General features: G+C 39.3%; 1 protein-coding gene across 1 annotated transcript; it reads right to left on the bottom strand.

Annotated features, from left to right (window-relative positions):
* Positions 1-908: 908 nt before the first annotated feature.
* Positions 909-20,310, bottom strand: LOC131897322 (zinc finger protein 431-like). Its single transcript, XM_059248187.1, has 4 exons — positions 20,208-20,310; positions 3,148-3,274; positions 2,883-2,943; positions 909-2,289 (listed from the first exon to the last, which is right to left on the bottom strand). Exons 1-4 carry the CDS (start codon positions 20,223-20,225, stop codon positions 909-911), a joined length of 1,587 nt encoding a protein of 528 aa, XP_059104170.1. The 5' UTR covers positions 20,226-20,310.
* Positions 20,311-21,291: the final 981 nt, after the last annotated feature.

Raw genomic sequence — 21,291 nt, 5'->3', positions numbered from 1 at the left:
CCCTCAGTAGCTAGTATTACCTGCTTGGGCCTCAGTCCAGATGAGCAAAGATCAAATGACTAAGGTAGCACAGATCTTCCCAGCTGTGCCCTTCCACTTTAAGGGTAGACAAGGATCTAGTCTGGGAAATTTGTATTTAAGTAGAAACTCTTCCAGTCTCTCAGAGTACTTCCTGTTCCTCTTTTAAGATACAGTGTCCCTTCTGTGCATATTCCATTCCACAGTCACTGACCAGTGCAGTCACTAGGGAGTTTCTCAGTAGAGATTCTGCTCCATGACATCCAAAGATCTTCACCAAAACTTATTCAAGAGATTTAATGGGGAGAGGGGAATCCAGAAGAGTGTCTGGAAAAGGGCAGCTGCTAATTAAACAGGCACAGGGCACATATAGGGCTTCATAGGGGTAGACTTTAATGAGGAAAAATTTTCAGGATGAGAATTGGTCAGATTTCAATCTCTGAGCCTGGACAATCTTGGAGATTGGCTAGATTGTGTGTCAGGGATTGGATGACTTTCCTGCTCAGGGATTAATTGGTTTCATGCTAGCTTGGTAATTGCTACGCATGTGTGGTTTTTTGGCTCTGGTTTCAGGGTCAGTGTGTGTTTCTTTTGCTGGTCCTTTTACCTTACATGTATGGCTCCATAAATTCACAAATATATTTTTGCTATGACTTTGCAGGTGCACACAGTATAAACGTGGATATCACAATGTTTGAACAAATTGTTGACACTGTCATTTTTTTTCTACAGAATAAATACAGTTGTATAACTGAATGTAAGTATGTTGGCTAAAGATCTTAGAAAATACTTTATATTAAGAAGCCCTTAGCATTTTTATCAGGTACTCAAATATTACTGTAATATGCAAAGGCTTTAACAGACTCATTGCAAGCAAAAAGTTTATTTATTTATAGGCTTTCTCTGCAGTGTGACTTTTTCTCATGAGTTCGAAGACTACTGGTATATGCAAAGACTTTACCACACCAATTACATTCACATGGTTTGTCTCCAGTATGTGTTCTTTTATGCCTTTGAAGAACACTGTGTTGAACAAAGGCTTTACCACATTGATTACATTCATAGGGTTTCTCTCCAGTATGTGTTCTTTTATGCATTTGAAGATGACCCACTTGTCCAAAGGCTTTACCACACTGATTACATTCATAGGGTTTCTCTCCAGTATGGGTTCTTCTATGTAATTGGAGACTTCGATGTGTAGAGAATGCTTTACCACATTGATTACAGTTATATGGTTTCTCTCCAGTATGTGTTCTTTTATGCATTTGAAGAGAACTCTGATGTCCAAAGGCTTTACCACATTGATTACATTCATAGGGTTTCTCTCCAGTATGTGTTCTTTTATGGATTCGGAGATTACTATGACATACAAAGGATTTACCACACTGATTACATTCATAGGGTTTCTCTCCAGTATGGGTTCTTCTATGTGCTTGGAGACTACTCTGTGTAGAGAAGGCTTTATCACATTGATTACATTTATAGGGTTTCTCTCCAGTATGTGTTCTTTTATGTATTTGGAGATTACTGTGAAATGTAAAGGTTTTACCACACTGATTACATTCATAGGGTTTCTCTCCAGTATGTTTTCTTCTATGTAATTTGAGACTACTCTGTATAGAGAAGGCTTTACCACATTGATTACATTCATATGGTTTCTCTCCAGTATGGGTTCTTCTATGTAATTGGAGACTACTCTGTCTAGAGAATGCTTTACCACATTGATTACATTCATAGGGTTTCTCTCCAGTATGTGTCCTTTTATGTACTTGGAGAGAACTCTGTTGTCCAAAGCCTTTTCCACATATATTACATTCATAGGGTTTCTCTCCAGTATGTATTCTTTTATGCATATGGAGAGAACCTAGTTGTCGAAAGGTTTTACCACACATATTACATTCATAGGGTTTCTCTCCAGTATGTGTTCTTTTATGGATTCGGAGATTACTATGACATACAAAGGCTTTACCACACTGATTACATTCATAGGGTTTCTCTCCAGTATGTGTTCTTCTATGTAATTGGAGACTACTGTGTGTAGAGAAGGCTTTATCACACTGATTACATTCATAGGGTTTCTCTCCAGTATGTGTTCTTTTATGCACTTGAAGATGACCCACTTGTCCAAAGGCTTTACCACACTGATTACATTCATAGTGTTTCTCTCCAGTATGTGTTCTTCCATGCTTTTGAAGATGACTGTCATATGCAAAGACTTTACCATATTGAGTATATACAGAAGATTCCTCTCCAGTATGTCTTCTTTCATGCCTGCAAGTAGAATTAGCACACGTAAAAAACCTTACCACATTCAATACACTATTAAATCTTTACCTCTGTATAAATTAATTTTGCCATTTGGACCAAATGTAAAGAGGAATCAAATCTTAAGGTTTAATCACTGTATTTGCACTCATGTTTTTTCCCTTCAGGAAGGGTTGTTTTGCATCGTTGAAGATACCTATGATGGAAAGATCCTTTTTAACATGGTTCACATACATAGAATATTTTTGCTTATTAGAGGGTTTTAGAGCTATTCTTATGACCTCTTCAATGTGTGTATCTTTTGGAATATGAGTAATATGAAATAAATAGATTGGCAGTTCTACAGCATATGTCTCATGGTGCTATGATTAAATGCTGATATCTGTTAAGGCATTGTTTCCTTGTCTTCTTTCTTAAAAGACTGCCTTGCAAATGCAATTCACCAGTTGAAATTGAGGTATATAGTTTTGTGAGAATTTCATAATCATCAATACATTTTAAGCAGTGCTTATTTATACTGTTGCTTTTGTTTAAAACTTCCACAACACATTACAGTTTCTTGAGAGCCACATTCGTATCAGCTTGCACATGAAAATTACCTTTCATGCCTTCTAGAAATTTGATGGTGTTCTTCAATATTATCATCTTCCCAACTGTATCCTAAAATATAGTACCAGAAAATGTATGGTATATATTATATTGAAAACTGGGCAAAATTTAACTTAATATCTTCAGTGAACCTTAGAACCATGCCTGAATTATTCACCTCATTCTTTTTCTTTCTCAATCAAACTACAGAAGAGCATCACTAACCAAGGAACAGTTCTCCCCATAATTTAAACATGAAGGAAAATTCGGTCTTACCTAAAGTATAGAGGTTCCTGTAGGTCTCCAGCATCACATCTTTGTAGAGAGTCTTCTGGGAAGGATCCAGCAAAGTCCATTCTTCCCAAGTGAAGTCAACATGCACATCATCATAGGTCACTGTATTCTAAAATATCCCATACGTGTGTACAACAGAAAGTATGATACTGATGACATTGCAAATGTATACTTCTTTGACAACATAGTGATATAATTCTGGTGCTCCCCACATTTATTCCATAACATATAAATTATAATGTAATTACCAAGTCCCTTTAAATGAGATGAGAGAAATTGTATGAACAATTAGTAAGTACAAAAAATAAAAATAAGATGGACAACCTGAATGTATTGGCTCATGCCTTTAACCTCAGCACTCAAAAGGCAAAGGCAGGTATATCTGCCTCTGAGTTGAATCCCAGACTAGTCTATGCAATTGGTTCCAGGACAGCCAGAAGTACATATTAAGATACTGTCTCCCATGCAAAAATCAGTCAAACAAACAAACAAGATAGAACTCAGGGGTTTCTCTTGAAGTTCCTAAAAAGAGTTATGCATTCACTCCAGTTCTGTACTCATCTTCCAGAAACCTGAAGTGACCCGATTTAAACTGTAACATCAATAAGAGTTTACTAAAAGACACTGCATGTTTAAACAGTTACAAATGGACAGATAAAAACATTAGCAATAGCCGGGCGATGGTGGCGCACGCCTTTAATCCCAGCACTCGGGAGGCAGAGCCAGGCAGATCTCTGTGAGTTCGAGGCCAGCCTGGGCTACCAAGTGAGTTCCAGGAAAGGTGCAAAGCTACACAGAGAAACCCTGTCTCGCAAAACCAAAAAAAAAAAAAAAAAAAAAAATTAGCAATATAAATGTTGATCATAAAATCAAAACAGGGTAGGAGATGGCTCAGTAGTAAAGAGCTCTTGCTGGTCTTGCATATAGGTGGGCTTAATTGCCAGTACTTACATGGGGGGAATCACAACTACCCATTACACCAAGTTCAGGGGTTCTCAGACCATCTATTGATCACTATGAGGACCAGGTAACCATGTGGTACATAACCATACATACAGGTAAAACACTCATATTCATTTAAAAATATATCAAAATAAACACAACAGGCAGGAAGAAAGTCCTATACCTGCATAATGTCCTAGACCTACGTAATAACTCAGTAGGCTCATGCAGTATTAATGTCATGAAGATTTGCTATCCTGGGAAACAGAATGATACCCTCTGCCAAATATTAAAATTCAAGATATGGGTGAATTTCAGTACAACAGCATATGCATAACATGCACAAAAACCTATATTCCAGGCCCATCACCCAATAATATAAAAAAAAAAAAAGCCAGAAATGTTGACCTACTTTTAATCCCAAAACTTGGGAGCCACAGTCAGGGATCTCTGAGTTTGAGGCCAGCCTGGTATATAGAACTACTTTCAGGACAGCCAAGGCTACACAGACAAACCTTGTCTTCAAAAACAAACAAAGGAACAAAACAAACAAACTAGAACAGCAGGCTACCAAATTGACTCAGCACTGAATAGCAATGGCTTCTACCGCATCTTATGTAACTTAGGGATAGGGCCTATAATGGTGGTTAAGGCATGACAGCACAAGAAGGAAGCTGGCTGATTTGTTTCAATCACAACATAGTAAATACAAAGAACAGTAAATGGATTGAGGCTATTCCATCCCCAATGAGAAATTTCATCCAGAAAGGCTCTTCTTCCTGATTCACATTCCAAAAGAGAAATGGACTAGTCTTAGTATAACTTGCTATGCAGGGTTGTGTTGTTATCCCTGGGATATCTGCTCTATTCTGAAGGGAAATAGAGAAGGAGCAGATCTGGTGGGGAGGGAAGCAGTAGAGAGGACTGGGAAAAGAGGAGGGAGGGGAAACTTAAGTCAGGATGTATTGTGTGAGAGAAGAAGAAATTTTTAAAAAGGAAAAAAAATATGGACACATTGAGGGAAGATTGGACCAAGGCAAACCTAAAATTCAGCAGGGTAAACAACAAATCCTATAGCTCTGTCTCAGACAAGTAGGGCTTCATTTTCAAAGGTCTTCCATAGCTCTATCCCTGAAAATTTTTCATACATGTCTCTCCTTTGCTACTTCCACTCCCTGTATGCAGCTCGCCATGGCAGATGTCCCATGGTTTGGGTATTTCACCATCCTATCATCTCAAAATACAACACTGCCTGCATCTTCATGCAATGAGCTCTTACAGTCTCCTCACTGGGTGTCTGACTCTGCCAAACACAGAAGGGTGCAATAGTGTTTAAATAAAATCACAGAGGAAAAATCTATGATCTATAAATTTTGCATCTTTCTTGCTTCCAGAACCAGTATGACATGAGTTACCATTGTTCCCCTCTCCCCGCCAAAATTTGTCTTCTAAGTTGTGCTGGACACTACCATTCATGGGCCAGAGTTGCAGCAGGTTCTGTATGAGGTTGCTTCTTGGGATCAGGAGTCAAGTTGCCCATTCTTCGAATAAATTGAAGGCTGAGATGAATGGAATACCTTCGTTGAGACATAGGAGGCAAACCTTTACCAGTGGGAAATGCCTCAGGGGGCCTCTCACAGGCCCCCAAATCAAACACAGTCCAAACCTTTCCAATCACCATGGAGGTAGTTCCTCTCTAGGAAAATTAAATAATCTGGTGCCTAATGTAAAGAACAATACTGCACTAGATGATACAACAACTTTGATAGATGGATCAAAAATTCCAAAAAAAACACCATAAAACAAAATACTTTGACAGACTTCCATAAATGAACAAAAATCAAAGCTTAGAGTGCAAATTAACAGCATTGTCCTGCAAGGACTGGCAGACACAGGTGAGAATGTGACTCTAATTACACCAAAATCTTGGCATCAGAATTGGCCTCTTCAAAAGGTAGATATCCAATTTCTAGGGACTGGAACCCTATCTCAGGTAAAACAAAGTTCGAGACGAGTTGAATGCATAGGGCCAGAAGGACAGAGAGGAAGCCACATGTGGCAAATGTAGCAGTGAATCTTTGGGGCCAAGATCTGTTACAGCAATGAAACACCCAGAATAAAATTCCTCCAATCTCAGAAGTGGAAAATAAACCAATTCATGTTTCTGGGAATAATATTATAAAATACTATAAAAAACAGCCACCAACCATTCAGCTTGTACATAAATAGATAACAACTGCTGTTGAACTCTCAGAAGTACCAACAGCCCTAACTTTAAAGTAGCTAAATGATAAACCTATCTGGGTTGGACAATGGCCTATGGCACAAGAAAAACTACAAGCTTTAGAACAGCTGGTTCAGGAGCAGTTAAATGCTCAACATATTGAAGAATCTACCAGCCCGTGGAATTCTCTTGTATTTGTTATTAAAAAGAAATCTCATAAATGGAGAATGCTGACAGAGCTGAGAGCCATTAATAAAGTAATTCAGCCTATGGGCTACCTGCAGAATGGGATGCCCTTCCCCTCCCTGTTACCTAAAGAATGGCCTATTATACTTATTGACTTAAAAGACTGTTTCTTCACTATACCTCTACAAGAAAAGGACAGAGAAAAATTTGCCTTCACAGTACCTACTTAAAATAATTCCCAGCCACTCCAGAGATATCAATGGAAGGTCCTTCCCACAGAAAATGTTAAATAGCCCTACCCTGTGCCAACATTTTGTGCAAAAACTGCTGGAAATAATTCATGCAAAATTTCCACAATCTATAATCTACCATTATATGAATGATATCTTATTAGCTGATCCAAAGTTAGGTACCTTAGAAAACATGTTTGAAGAAGGAAAGAAAGTTTTGCCTCACTGGGGATTACAAATTGCTCCTGAAAAAAATACAAAGAGGAAATTCTATTAAATACTTAGGATATAAGATTTAGATCTATGCTGCATGGTGGTGGCGCACACCTTTAATCTGAGCACTCGGGAGGCAGAGCCAGGCGGATCTCTGTGAGTTCAAGGCCAGCCTGGTCTGCAGAGCAAGATCCAGGACACGCACCAAAACTACACAGAACAACCCTGTCTCAAAAACAAAACAAAATGAAACAAAAAGATAGATCTACAAAAAATTAGACACCAAAAGGTACAACTCAGGGGAGATCATTGCAGACTCTTAATGATTTTCAAAAATTGTTAGGGAATATTTCCAGCTTACAGACCATCATTGGAATACCTAAAGATGGAGTAGTAAATTTGGCCAGTACCCTAAAATGGGACAAGAATTTAAATAATCCAAAAGAATTATAAGCTGTAGCTGAGAAAGAATTGCCTCTAGTAAAAAAGAAAATACAAGAGGCACACTTGGATCGTATGAATCCAGAACTTAACTGCATTCTGGTCATACTCCCCTCTAGACACTCCCCCATAGGGATTTTGATGCAGAGGGATGATATTATATTGGAATGGATATTTCTGACATGTAAACTGAGTAAGAAGTTAAAGATTTATGTAGAAAAGATCTCTGATTTGATTCTAAAAGGAAAACTAAGACTTTAGCAGAAATTGTAGTACCTTTAACTAATGAGGACATTTCTTCTTTATGGAAAGATAATGATTACTGGCAAACAGCCTGCAGTGAATTTTTGGGAGAGATTAACAATTATTGCAAAAGCAAGAGAAGAGAACAGAATTCATAAAGAGAACTGACTGGGTCCTTCCTCACATTATATGGCAAAAACCAATCTCTGGAGTCCCCACATTCTATATTGAGGCAAATAAATCAGGAAAGGCAGGATATAAATCAGGAGACTTGGCCGGGTGGTGGTGGGTCACGCCATTAATCCCAGCACTTGGGAGGCAGAGCCAGGCAGATCTCTATGAGCCCGAGGCCAGCCTGGACTATAGAGTGAGTTCCAGGAAAGGCGCAAAGCTACACAGAGCAACCTTGTTGAAAAAAAAAAAAAAAAAAAAGAATTCTTCTTCATAAACTGGAGAGATGGTTCAGTGGTTAAGTGCACCAACTGCTCTTCCAGAGGTCCTGAGTTCAATTCCCAGCAACCACATGGTGGCTCACAACCACTTGTAATGAGATCTGGTGCCCTCTTCTGGCCTGCAGGGACACATGCAGGCAGAATACTGTATACATAAAAAACCAAACAAACAAAGCAACAACAAAAAAAAATTAAATAAATAAATAAATCAGGAGGCTTAAGTAAAGTGGTTCAAAGCCCCTACAATTCTGTACAAAAGCTAGTGCTGTATGCTATTCTTATGGTACTAATGGACTTCACAGAACCTCTCAATATAGCCACTCAATATGCAGGGAAAGTTGTTTTACATATTGAAACTGCTAAATTTATTCCTGATAATACAGAATGAACTTTACTATTTACACAATTACAGGAAATCATCAGAAATAGGGAACATCTTATATATGGAACACACATCAGACCCCATATGGGTCTGCCAGGTCCTTTAGTACAAGGTAATGACAAGACTGATCAGTTATTAATAGACAATATGCTAGAAGCCTCAGAAATTTATAAGAAACACCATGTAAATAGCCAGGGTTTGAAGGAGGACTTTTCCATCACTTGGCAACAAGCCAAGGAAATTTAAAAAAAAAAAAAAAGAAAGAAAGAAAGAAAGAAATGTCCTACTTGTTCCTTCTATAACCAAACTCCATTACCTGCAGGAAGTAATCCCAAAGGTATGCAAAGAAATGAAATTTGTCAGATGGATATGTTTTGTTCACAGAATTTGGAAGATTAAAATATGTACACCATACCATTGACACCTATTCAGAATTTCAATAAGCAACTTCTACGAGTTCTGAAAAGGCTGACTCTGTGATTACACACCTATTAGAAGTTATGGCCATCATGAGAATACCTGTACAAATTAAGACTGACAATGCTCTAACATATGTCTCAAAATGAGACAGTTTTTTGCTTACTACAATATAAAGCATGTTGCAGGTACACCACACAATCCCACAGGCCAAGCAGTCATAAAAAGATCCAATCGAACTTTAAAGGATATGCTACATAAACAGAAAGAGGTAACAATGACTCCTAGAAATAGATTATATAATGCTTTATTAACTGTGAATTTTCTCAATGCTGATGAGAAAGGGATAACAGCTACGGAGAGACACTGAATAACAGAAAAAACTCCTGAGCTAAACCAACCAGTTTACTTCAAGATGTTTTTACCTCAAAATGGAAACCAGGGTATGTCCGATGTTGGGGAAGTTTTCCCTTTGTTTCTGTAGGAGGAGAAAAGCTATGGATACCAACAAAATTAATAAAAATTCACTTAGAACAGGAGAAACCCCTTGATGAGGAGAAGTAATAGCACTCCCACTGAGGCAACAACTCTACAAGTTGTAGAAAAACTCAACAAACAAGTGTCGGGGCAAGGTTTTGTTTTTTGTCTTTGTAGAATAATAGAAATACCCATCTTCAAGAAATCACAAGGTCTTGGACACCTAGATGTCTAGCGCATAAAGGAAGGACCTACTGGTACCAATATACTCTACAGAGTAATATCTCACTGCCTAACATCAATATCTCTTTAACTCTAGAATAGTTGCGGTCCCCAATTCAATTATAAATCAAGCTGGCTTTGGAGGTGAAATGTGGCTCTCCCCTTCTCTAAACCCAAGCATATTGCTAAAAGAAAAACTAGGAGATTCTGTCTCATATCAAAAAAGCCAACTGGTATGGGATAAAAGAAAACCAATAATCTAGGGATCATTGTTGTCAAGATTCTATTTCTCTGCATGTTTATTCTTGGTTTCTCGGAATCCTCCTCACATGTCATGTCATCTTAAGATTCAAACTTTCAGGGCTGGAGAGATGGCTCAGTGGTTAAGGGCATTGGCTGCTCTTCCAAAGGTCCTGAGTTCAATTCCCAGCAACCACATGGTGGCTCACAGCCATATGTAATGAGATCTGGCACCCTCTTCTGGCCAGCAGGCATACATGAAGACAGAACACTGTATACATAATAAATAAATAAGTTTAAAAAAAAGATTCGCCGGGCCGTGGTGGCGCACGCCTTTAATCCCAGCACTCGGGAGGCAGAGCCAGGCGGATCTCTGTGAGTTCGAGGCCAGCCTGGGCTACCAAGTGAGATCCAGGAAAGGCGCAAAGCTACACAGAGAAACCCTGTCTCGAAAAACCAAAAAAAAAAAAAAAAAAAAGATTCAAACTTTCCATTTTGATATTAATAATGTAAAGCTTTCCATAGTGAAAATAGGTCTTTCCAATAGCAATCTTTGAAGTATTCAGAAGGAAGATAGGACCCCATTACAATGACTCTACTCTGTCCAGAAAGATGCCATTGTACTAAGAACATTACTCAATGATCAGTCTTGGACTAATAATTCTTCATGACAGTTCTAAGATGAGATGGTCCATTATACTACACTACTAGCCAGAATCTTCAACAATCTTATCCACTTCTGAGACTGGCTGCAGACTCTATGGCTAGCCCTGTTGAGACGTAACTATCTAAGCTTTCTTACAGGACCTCACAGAGATACTGTCACCCCCTAAACAGCAGGAAGCAATTCTAAGAAATTGATGCCACTCTCCCAAAGGTTTCATTTTTCTTATGGATAGATGGTTATAGGGTTGGAGGTGGAACAATAAAATTTAGGCTCAGTATTCTCCTTTAGAAAAGAAAAAGGGGAATGAATAGGTATAGTACATTAAGGTAATTATTGTATCTACTAGTAAACTGATTTAGCAAACTATCAGTCTTGGACAATTTGCACTGGTATAGATTCTTATATATTTGGTATAAATGTAAACTATTCTTATATTCCTATTTAAGATGATTTGTATATTGATACAATGACAAAACTCTATCTGTTGTACTATACATATTTTTCAACTGTTTGAAATATTTCGCATATTGATACAAATGTAAAGTTATATTTGTCATACTGTATTTATGTTCTACTTCTGTTTAAGATATTTTGTGTAGTGACACATGTTAAGGATATTGTTGTCATATTGCATATTACATTGTACATTTCTACCTCTGTTTAAGATATTTTGTGTATTGTCACAATTTTGAGGTCATTGTCCTTACATGGTTCATCTGCTTTCAGACTGTTTACCTTGTTAATGTGAAACCTTACCCCTTAAGTTATTTAGGTAGAGAAGACTTACAGATTTATAGTAACCCATGCTTGCCATTTCTATAGTTATGTTAGTTAGGGTGTCCGGATTTACAGAAACATATGTCAGATGGATAGGTAATCTTCAAACACATCATAGACATAGACAATATGGCACTTAAATGTTTTGATAACTTAGAATTCTGTTGACGTGAGACATGATAGCTCCTTGAAGCACCAATCTGATCCCAAAAGAATGCTGGGCTTCTGAGACATTTCCATTTGGAAGTTTGTCTTCTTCTTGACACAAAAGGGGCTGCTGAGCAAAGAACTGCCCTTGCCTCGACTGCTGGCAGTATGAACACTTTCCTTTCCAGACAAGCAAAACGTAAGGAAAAACAACTACTGAACCATGCCAAGACAGGGAAAGACAGTCTTTCAAAATTCCCGATTCTGAAAATGGTCTGTAAGATATTCTAGGCCTATAGTCAAATTAGATGCCCCAACAATGCTGAGAAATTTTAGGTGACTGTCCAGGCTGCCAACTGTCTCTGTCTACTCTCACAAGAATTTTCAGAAATTGCTTGCATGCATTTTTCATTTTCTCTAGTATTATTATGATCCTTCTCAGGTCTTTGATGGCATTGAAAACTAGATAGTTACAATCTTCTCATATCTTAGCTAGAACATATTAAGTACTACAGTTAGAATCTTCAGGATAGGTCAGCTATTGTAGTAATCTCGGTGATTTGCCTTTTACCTATGATCTGGACAATTCTGGACATTTAGCATGTCTTTCCTGTTTGATGTTGTTCTTGTTGGTGGTAGTCCCATTTTTATTTATAATACTACCCTTTGTTTTTCCTGGACAATACTTGTAATCATTCTTATTGCATATTGTATATAGTTTGCATTAAGTTTAGAACATTCTTATTGAGACAAAAAGGAGAAATGTAGTGGTATTTGCTCCACCCTTGACCTTGGACTATAGGGCCTGAAGGAGGCAGTGCTTCTTGCCATTGTATGTGACCTTTTAAAAGAAAAGGGATGAGTCCCTTCTCCCTGCTGCCTGACATGTGGATTCACTCCTGGTCAGATCAGAGGACAACTTCAGCTGTCTACTCCATTTTGTATCTGTGAGTGTATTTCCTCCCTAATAAATTTCCCTAATACTCCTTAAACAGCCTTCCATGGATTTATCACATTATCCAGCACCCAACATGTGTGTTCCATTAGGAAACCTTCCTAGGCTTCAAATGCCGAGAGGGGCCTTCTCTTTAATGGTGCTAAACTTCTTGAAATTCCCTGCCTCTGCTTTACCACAGGACTTCCATTTGAAAGCACCTAGTGCTGTTTTTCTCTACAAAACTGATTTTTCATTTCTTTCTGCACCACTTGTTTCTTTTCCACAGCTGACCTGAATGAGTCATAAATAATAAACACCCAACAGAATCAATACTTTTTCCAAGAAATCAGCCAATCACTTTTTAATTCTGCCTTACTAAATTTCTCAAGGAATGGGGAAAATGGGAATTATCTGGGGACAAAATACTATACAAATGGCCTCCAGTTAATTTTTTCATGGAGTCTATTTCCCACTGAAATCCTAGGACCTTAAGCTCCACTGTCTGCATTACTTTCAACACTTCCATATTCCTAGTCCTACAAGAACAGCTGATTAAGCTCTGTGTGCAGTTTTCTATGGCTTTTGCCATCTAAAGTCCTAATATCTTACATTCCTCCAAAAGACAACATTCTCACATTTACATGGCCACACAATCATTTTTGGTGTACCACATGTTGTTCTAACTTTCCTGTTTCTTGCTGTGATTAAATTCTCTAACCAAAAGCATCTCAGGTAATGAACAGGTTTATTTGGCTGACATTTGCACATCAGAACCCACAATTGCGGGAGCTTAGAATAGAAACTCAAGCTAAGAACTGAAGACAAAAACCACAGGGAAACATTGCCATTGTTTCCTGGCTTTCTTTCTTGCCTGGTCACTGTCTTGTGCTCAGCTAGCTCTCTTATCCATCTCAGGCCCACTTACTTAGAGTATTGCAACCTCAGTAGAAGAGCCTTCCCACACCAATCATCAATCAGCACAATTTCACACAAACACAGTTACTAGTGATTCTGATCTGGGCATAGCCTCTATTGATATTCCCTCAGTGAGTGCAGGCTACATCATGTTGACAGCTGAAGCTAATTAAGACAAAGAGACAAAAATAATATATGAGAAGATTTTAAAAACACAAAACCAATATATTAACTATATCTATCACTTAAGCATCAAAAACACAAACATGAAGATGGTAACAAGTGGAAAACATAAATATGTCAAGAAATGAGGAGAAGCAAGTCTCTAAGATCAAGAAGAGAAAACTAAAACTGTCTCTCCAAAGAAAGTTCCCAAACCAACAAAAACTCAAGGAACTCATAACATAAGAAATTTTCTCAATACAAAATTGGTGAAGGTCCATCATTTTCCAGAAAATGAACAGTATAATTAGATTACAATTAATAAAATCAACAACATGGATGGCAAAATTGACAAAACAAGACACAAAAACAGACCTACAAAATATATATATATATATATATATATATATATATATATATAGAGAGAGAGAGAGAGAGAGAGAGAGAGAGAGAGAGAGAGTGTGTGTGTGTGTGTGTGTGTGTGTGCGCGCGCCTTAAACAAAAATGACAAGATTCTAATCAAAATCAAACTCAAAAAAAAAAAAAAAATCGCTGGCCATCACTCATCCTTTACACACTCCAGATCTCTACTTTACCAATAACAGAAAATGAGTTGGGTGAGGAGGATGTTCCACCAAAATTGGAGAGATTCACGTGAAGTCTTCTGATGTTTTAACTTTATAGAAAACGGTTTTGATTGCTAAGAGGATCTGATTCTCTTATGGTAAAGAAAAGGATATCTGTAGGATCAGTTAGACACTATTTTGTTTCCTATGATTGATGATTGCCTGTAAGTCTGCATCAGAGTGAGGAAATGAAAATTTTTAATGAGGAAATGAAAACTTTTAAAAACAAAACGCAAGATAACAGATTTTTAAAGAATCAGTGTAAGATTTGTATTAAATACCTAAGACAACTTGTTTTGCTCTAATGGCTTTATAAGTCACAATACTTTTAAAAATGGGTTTATTGCTATTTTTTTGCATATGTTTGTGCATGAGGGAATGTCTTCCACATGTATACTGGTGACACACAAAAAGAGGCGGTTAGATCCCTTGGATCTGAAATAGTAGATAGTTATGAGCCTCCCAACTTGAGTATTGGTATCTGAACTCATGTCATCCCACAAAAGAATATGTTCTGAGCCACCTGCCAAGACCCATAACACCTTTTATCCAATAAACCAAAAGATCTGTCACAAATTAACAACAACAAAGCCTAACTAAATAAAGAAGTAAAGAAATGACCCTTGGGTACATGAGGCATCAAAATTAAGATGTTGTATATGGTAAATCTGCAGAACAAATAGAATTCAATTACAATGCCCAACAATTTACAACAGGAAAGGTGATTCCAAAACTACATGCAAAGTAGAAACACTCAGGATGTTCAATGGGATTATTAAAAAATAGTACACAGATTGACATAATATGACTTCTATAGTTACTACAAAGATACAACAATCAAGAGTGGGTACAACATTTGTAAAAGAACAAGGAGGAGCCGGGCGGTGGTGGCGCACGCCTTTAATCCCAGCACTTGGGAGGCAGAGCCAGGCGAATCTCTGTGAATTCGAGGCCAGCCTGGGCTACCAAGTGAGTTCCAGGAGAGGCGCAAAGCTACACAGAAACCCTGTCTTGAAAAACCAAAAAAAAAAAAAAAAAAAAAAAAAAGAACAAGGAGGAGGAAGAGAGAAAGCCAAGAATAAAAGCAGTCAACCTTTAATCAAAAACCAAAAAAAACTACTTAGCCAGGAAAAGTGTGATCTTGACCAGTGTTACCCAGCTACCTATGATTCAATGTGTATAGAAATTAAATAAATACAGACTTCACAACTTTCACAAAATTAACTCAAAGTGACCCTTAAACTGTTCTTTCTGACCTTCCAGCTACTGATGGTTCCTCCAAAGACATAAGCCCCATGCTCTAGAGCTCTCTCTGTAAATGGAGGTGATCTCCTGCTTTGGCTCTGCAGCCCCTTATGCCCCCTTGTGGTTTCAGGCAACCCAGCCCCACTGATGCCAAATCCCCCCAAAAATACAGAATAATTTATAATTTGCTTCCTGCCACATGGATTGTAGCACAAGATGTGGATTCTGCCCGAACAACCTGCCCAATACCATGCACACCTCACAAATCTCTGCAGATCAGAAACTCTTTAGTCCCCTAGAGCTAAAGTTTACTGAATCACAACATTGTGGCTGATGGTAGCAGAAAGTGAGAAGCATTCTAAACATATATTAATGAAAGAGGATCCACATCACTATCTTTCTACCAGTTTCTAAACTATTTGTAACATTCATAAGACAAACCTGAAAGAGGAATGCCATATTCAGAACTTCTAAAAGCCAGTCGATCAGTTTCCAATCTGTCTTCCCACTGAACACCAAAACCAGTGCCCTTGTGTACACACTAGACAGTGATATTACCAGCATTATATCCTTCCATGCCAGGGCTGCAGTCTCCCCCTCCCCATAAAATTCAGACACAGGGAGGCTCAGAGGGCAAAGGCCACTGCCCAGGTCATCACATGGACCAACAGAACCACAGTCTTGCTCATAGTCCATCCAAATCCCAGCAGAAATGACAGCACAGCAGACCTGCTCCAATACCCCACACTCACCATGACATGGCTTGTGGTCTCCTTATAACTCCCCATAGAGGATGCAGAGAAGAATCCCAAAAAGTACCTGCAAGCCACCTGCTGCTGGTACTCCTGATTGATAAGCCTCTCCAGAGTCCCTCATTGGCTAGAGTCACCCAGCTGGGTCTCAGAATATTAGCACCTCCCCTACTAGATGAACAGGGATCAAATGACTCAGACAGCACAAGGCCTTCCTGCTCTTCTGCCCTTCCAGCCCAGCAAGCAGAGCCCTGGTCTAGAAAGTTTGTATTTTAGTAGACATTCTTCCACCCTCCAGAGCACCTCCTGTTCTTCATCCAAAGTACAAGGTCCTTTGTGGACATATTTCATTACATACTCAATGTCCAATGCAGCCAACCCATTGCCTCATAGCTGGGAAATCCTGCAGCCAAACACAGGACACATTCACACATTACATGTTTTACTGTGTAACTGTTGTTAAAGAAAAACAGGCCATGAATTAGAAAACAATGAGGGGTCACGGTAGGGGTTGGTGGCAGGAAACAGAATGTGGATATGATGTAGTGATAATCTCAAAAAATTAATTTGAAAAGGTGAAACAGGGTTTATGGCCATGTGGTCCAGAGACTAGGGATTTGTATTAGACACATCAAAGATTTCTCACACCTCTTCTCTCAGGATGAACATCTTAAACCAGAAAATCAACAGTCCTGTTAGGCAGGGCCACAACATTTTACACAGATCTTCTATTGTGGTTAAACTACTGTAACTATAGCAATTTAGTTTCATAATAAGGGCACTCTTTATCTAGATTCTAGATTGCCTTGGTCTGTGGACCCCAAGAAATGGCCAATCAGGATATTATAGAGCATCTGAAATTGATTACCTAATTCCACATTGCTAATCTCAACTACTGTTGAAATAGGAAAGCCCTCAGCTTCTGTCCTGCCTCTCCCTTTCTGCACTGTGACTCTACCAACTTCAAGGTTGCTTTATGAACTTAATTCTTGCACAGGGCCCTCTTCATTTATAAGTCACCTCCAAAAGCAGGGAGATTGGAGGTCACTCATTAACTGGTCTATTTTTCCTTCTCACTGAACAGTCAAGGCTCAGAATGGAAAGAGCTAAAGAACTGTCTTCCCTGCCCTGGGCAGCAGAGGCAGGATTAGGTGTTCAAAGCACTTCTCAATAACACATCATGAAGGAAGCCTGGACTATATATGAGACATTGCTCTACACAGAAATAAATAATCAACAGCCCTTGAGAAAAAAGGGATGAATTTAACATTAGGCCTAGAAACAGTGGGGAACAGAAACCAATAGAGACAAGAGCAGTAAAGCACTTGAAGAAAATATTTAAAAATTTTTTAACATTTAACACTTAAAGCAATAAGAGATTTATAAAATGATAAAAATAATGTATTTTTAAGATTAAAAAACACGGCCGGGTGGTGGCGGCGCATGCCTTTAATCCCAGCACTCGAGAGGCAGAGCCAGGAGGATCTCTGTGAGTTCGAGGCCAGCCTGGGCTACCAAGTGAGTTCCAGGAAAGGCGCAAAGCTACACAGAGAAACCCTGTCTCGAAAAACCAAAAAAAAAAAAATTAAAAAACACTTAGCTACATTGACTTTGAAGAAGAGTAGGCCTTCTCCTAGTAGAATGAATGTCATTAATAAGAGATAGACTGATCGTGTCCATGTGCACATGTTGGCTGCTGAGGTCTGTTACCTGACACACAGTTACAGTCAATGGCCTGTTACTCAAACCTCTGAGCCTGCATTACTGTGTCAAGCAGAATTGACTGTATCTGCATAGGACAGTTGCCTAACTGCAAATTCAATATTCATTGGCTCAAGATAACCTTCCCAAACTGCACACCTACACAATCTGGTCTGTTTTCATTCACATTAGATGAATTAATACATGCTGGGAAATTACAAAATCACTCCCACTTCCACAATCAGATCCTTTTTCATAATGGTGACTGCAGCAGCTGATTGCCTACCCTGTTTCCCCTGCTGTGTACCCAAGAACCTATTCCTCCTATTTGGTCTGAAGACAGAAGCAATGTTCCACATGTGGATCCTTCTCCTCTGACTGCATTGGATGATCGACTACATGACTCAAATGGATAATTTTAGAACTCTGGGCTGGTACAATCATTTCATTTAAGAATTTTCAAGGCATATTATAGAGGACAGCAAGGTCATTGCCCTGGAAATCAACAAAATGAAATCAAGACCACCTGAGTCAACAGAAGAGAGCTTGTCTCAGAAACACTTTTTTAACAGGATGAAATGCAGCTGTTGTAGAATTAACATCCCTTCCCAAGAGCAAATCACTCCACACACTTAGGAGAATAATAAAGAAAAATCTCTTTAAGGATAGTATGCCTCCATCTCCGGCTAATGCTCAAAGAGGAAACAGCCTAGACATATACTGCATTCCACACATGCTGTCATCCTCAGATGTCTTTTAGGTTCATGCTTCAGGTTAACTTTGAACAGTCTAAACAGAGACAGCAAATTGTAAAAGTCTAGCTACTTAGGCAGATGGGAGAGTTACACAGCAAAGATGTTCCCAGACTTATTTAAGTACGTAAGTGACCTGAAACAGCAGGACTCTCTTCAGTGACAGTGCCTTGAGGTGGAGGTGCCAGGGGATGATAAAGATAAGAAAAGTAGAAGGTAGAAAAAAAAAAAGCTGTGGTGGGGAGGTCCTGCACAAGCTATATCTCATGCCAAGTAAGCTTAAGAATAGCATCTTGGGATCTCTGTGAGTTCGAGGCCAGCCTGGTCTATAGAGGGATTTCCAGGAAAGGCACCAAACTACATGGAGAAATCCTGTCTCGGAAAAAAAAAAAGAAAAAAAAAAAAAGAAAAAAGAATAGCATCTTGGATACTACTTCCAGGGGGGAAATGGAAGACAATTGGAGATTTCTATGAAGTCAACAGAAACTATCATACAATGGGACAAAATCAGGAGGAGACTAATTAAACAATACTGCACAAGAGGAACACAGGGTATCTCAAGAACATTACTAAGCCCACAGTGGCCTTGGAACTGATAACCATAGGTCCATGTGTTGGGAATAGTTGGGTTCTCAGCATTGGAGGAAATCCCTGCACAAAGGCATTACCAGCACTGCCAAGCTACTCCAGGCTTTGGGGAAGGAGCTCTGTTTTATTGCCAATACATCAGGCCCTTAGGGAAAGCTCCCAAGTCCCAGGCCCCAGGCCACTACTAGCTCTCCCAAGAATACTCCTCCTCCCTGGCTGAAGGTCTAAAGGAAAGCCTTGCTTGATCAGGTAGGTCCGTAACACAACACTGATTGATATTTCAAATAGTTGCCACCTGGTGTCATGTTTTCTTCCATTTGCCAGAACTACGCTTTTCTCAGGAAGAAAACTGGAACTTTGTGGCACGTCAAGCCTTAAGGTTGGCTATGACCCTGTAATGCCTCCTTGAGCAGCTTGTTAGTTCTTTGATATGGGCATGGACCCAGTGGCTGGTTGTAAAACAAGTGTGCTCCTTTTTAAGTTTGGAGCCAAATGTCTGGACAATCCTGGTGAACAAATGTGTATCCTAGCATCCTAATCTCTAACAGGCCTAGTTAGCATACTACTTATCTTTGGAGTGTTTTAGAGGCAGTCCTCCCTCAGCAAAATTCTACATTGAGTAATTATTACAACCTAAACTTTTGCAAATGCTTTATATCACCAATTCTACTCTTCTACATCACAGTGTAGTAGTGCACTGCTACCCAACACATGAGATGCCTTTTACAACTTCCACAAAAACAACTAGAAATGGGCTTTACATGTAAAGGTAAAATGCAAAGTGCTGATTGTCTAGAAGCTCCTGGAGAAACTACGCCCCTCTGAGTTTGGCAGCCTGCTTTCCACAAATGCACCAAAAGCATGTTAAAGCGGACAAAATGATCTTTTTACTCACAGCTCCCTGTTTCCAAAGATCTGTGAAGATGCAGCCCACAGAGCAAAGTTATTCAGAGGCATGCCCCTGAGTCCAGGGAGTTGCAATGACTGCTGGGACCTCATAGGGCAGACAGAGACTCTGGTTGCAGGATCCCACCCAAACCCAGAGAGGACCTGCCACACCAGCTCCCGCAACCTCCCCTCTGGAGACAGCAGTCCCTCACTCACCTGGTCACCGTTTCCCATGCTCTCCTCTCAGCTCCCTGCAGCAGCAGCACTCACAACACAGCACACCAGGCCTCTCCCGCCAGCTCCTCTTCAAAGCAAAGCCTGAAGCCTGGAGCCCGGAAGCGCCCTGCACCACTTATGACTGGCAGGATGCCTGGAGGGCCTGATTGGCTAGTGAGTTCTGAGTGACAAGAGCACCTCCCATAGGGTTACCCTGTGCTTAAAGACACAGCACAATGGTTCCTTACCTTGCCTTCCACCTCAGACAAAGACCTTTTGTAAACCAGCAGATATACACAATTTAATAGCATTTGCCTCCTGACTCCAATAGCCGACCCTGCTAACTTCTTGCTCTCTATAGACACTTCTGCTTTTTCATCCTGGACACAATGAAGCTAGCTAGCTTGTGCAGCCCTCTGTACTATGTAGGTGGAGTAATTCCCTATCACACAGGTGGAAAGGTGCCCATAATATTAACAACTAAAGAAGGATTTAAGGACACAAAAGGAGATGATGTTCAATGGCTTCACACAGAGGTCAGGTGAACTGAAGGTACTTTTTACCTGGTTGTCACAAGGACTTCAGACAACCAGGAAAGAAAAGCAGGAACCAGATCACAAACAAGATAATAGATCTTTCTCCCATCAGAAGGCTGGATGATGGCTCCATTAATTTAGGAGTTTTATTCCTGAAATTCAGAGAAAACTGTTGGCAAATGAGTAATAATAAAGAGTAGTCTTCATGGAAAGACGAATATTTAGAGAATAAAGGAGCTAGGAAGAATGACTTTATGAGCACCACTGTAGCCAGCTCATCAGGCAGGTTAAAAAAAAAAACAGCTGCATTATTCAAGGTTCTCCATATGAACATGACCAGTAGAATGAATCTCTACATGTGTGTATAAAGTCAAATTATTGGACTGTCTCACAAACTGTGGTCCAGCTACTCCAACAGTGGCTGTCTACCAATGGAAATTTGAAGAAGCCAGTAGTTGTTCAGTCCCTTGGACTGGATGTCTCAGCTGGTCCTCAGTATACAACAAAATTACCAAAACTTATGTTCTAATGCTAGTAAAAGAGTGAAC

This window comes from Peromyscus eremicus, chromosome 22, assembly GCF_949786415.1.
Source record: "Peromyscus eremicus chromosome 22, PerEre_H2_v1, whole genome shotgun sequence".
Taxonomy (NCBI): domain Eukaryota; kingdom Metazoa; phylum Chordata; class Mammalia; order Rodentia; family Cricetidae; genus Peromyscus; species Peromyscus eremicus.
The sequence above is the reverse complement of the archived record's forward strand: the minus strand, read 5'-3'. Positions and strand labels throughout refer to the sequence as shown.

Bases quoted from the DNA above. Each gene is read 5' to 3' on its own strand.
- LOC131897322 (XM_059248187.1), bottom strand. The intron at 2,944-3,147 runs GTAAGACCGAAT...ACTATATTTTAG, and splicing joins CAGGAACCTCTATACTTTAG to GATACAGTTGGGAAGATGAT. The intron at 2,290-2,882 runs GTAATTTTCATG...TTCTACTTGCAG, and splicing joins ATTTCTAGAAGGCATGAAAG to GCATGAAAGAAGACATACTG.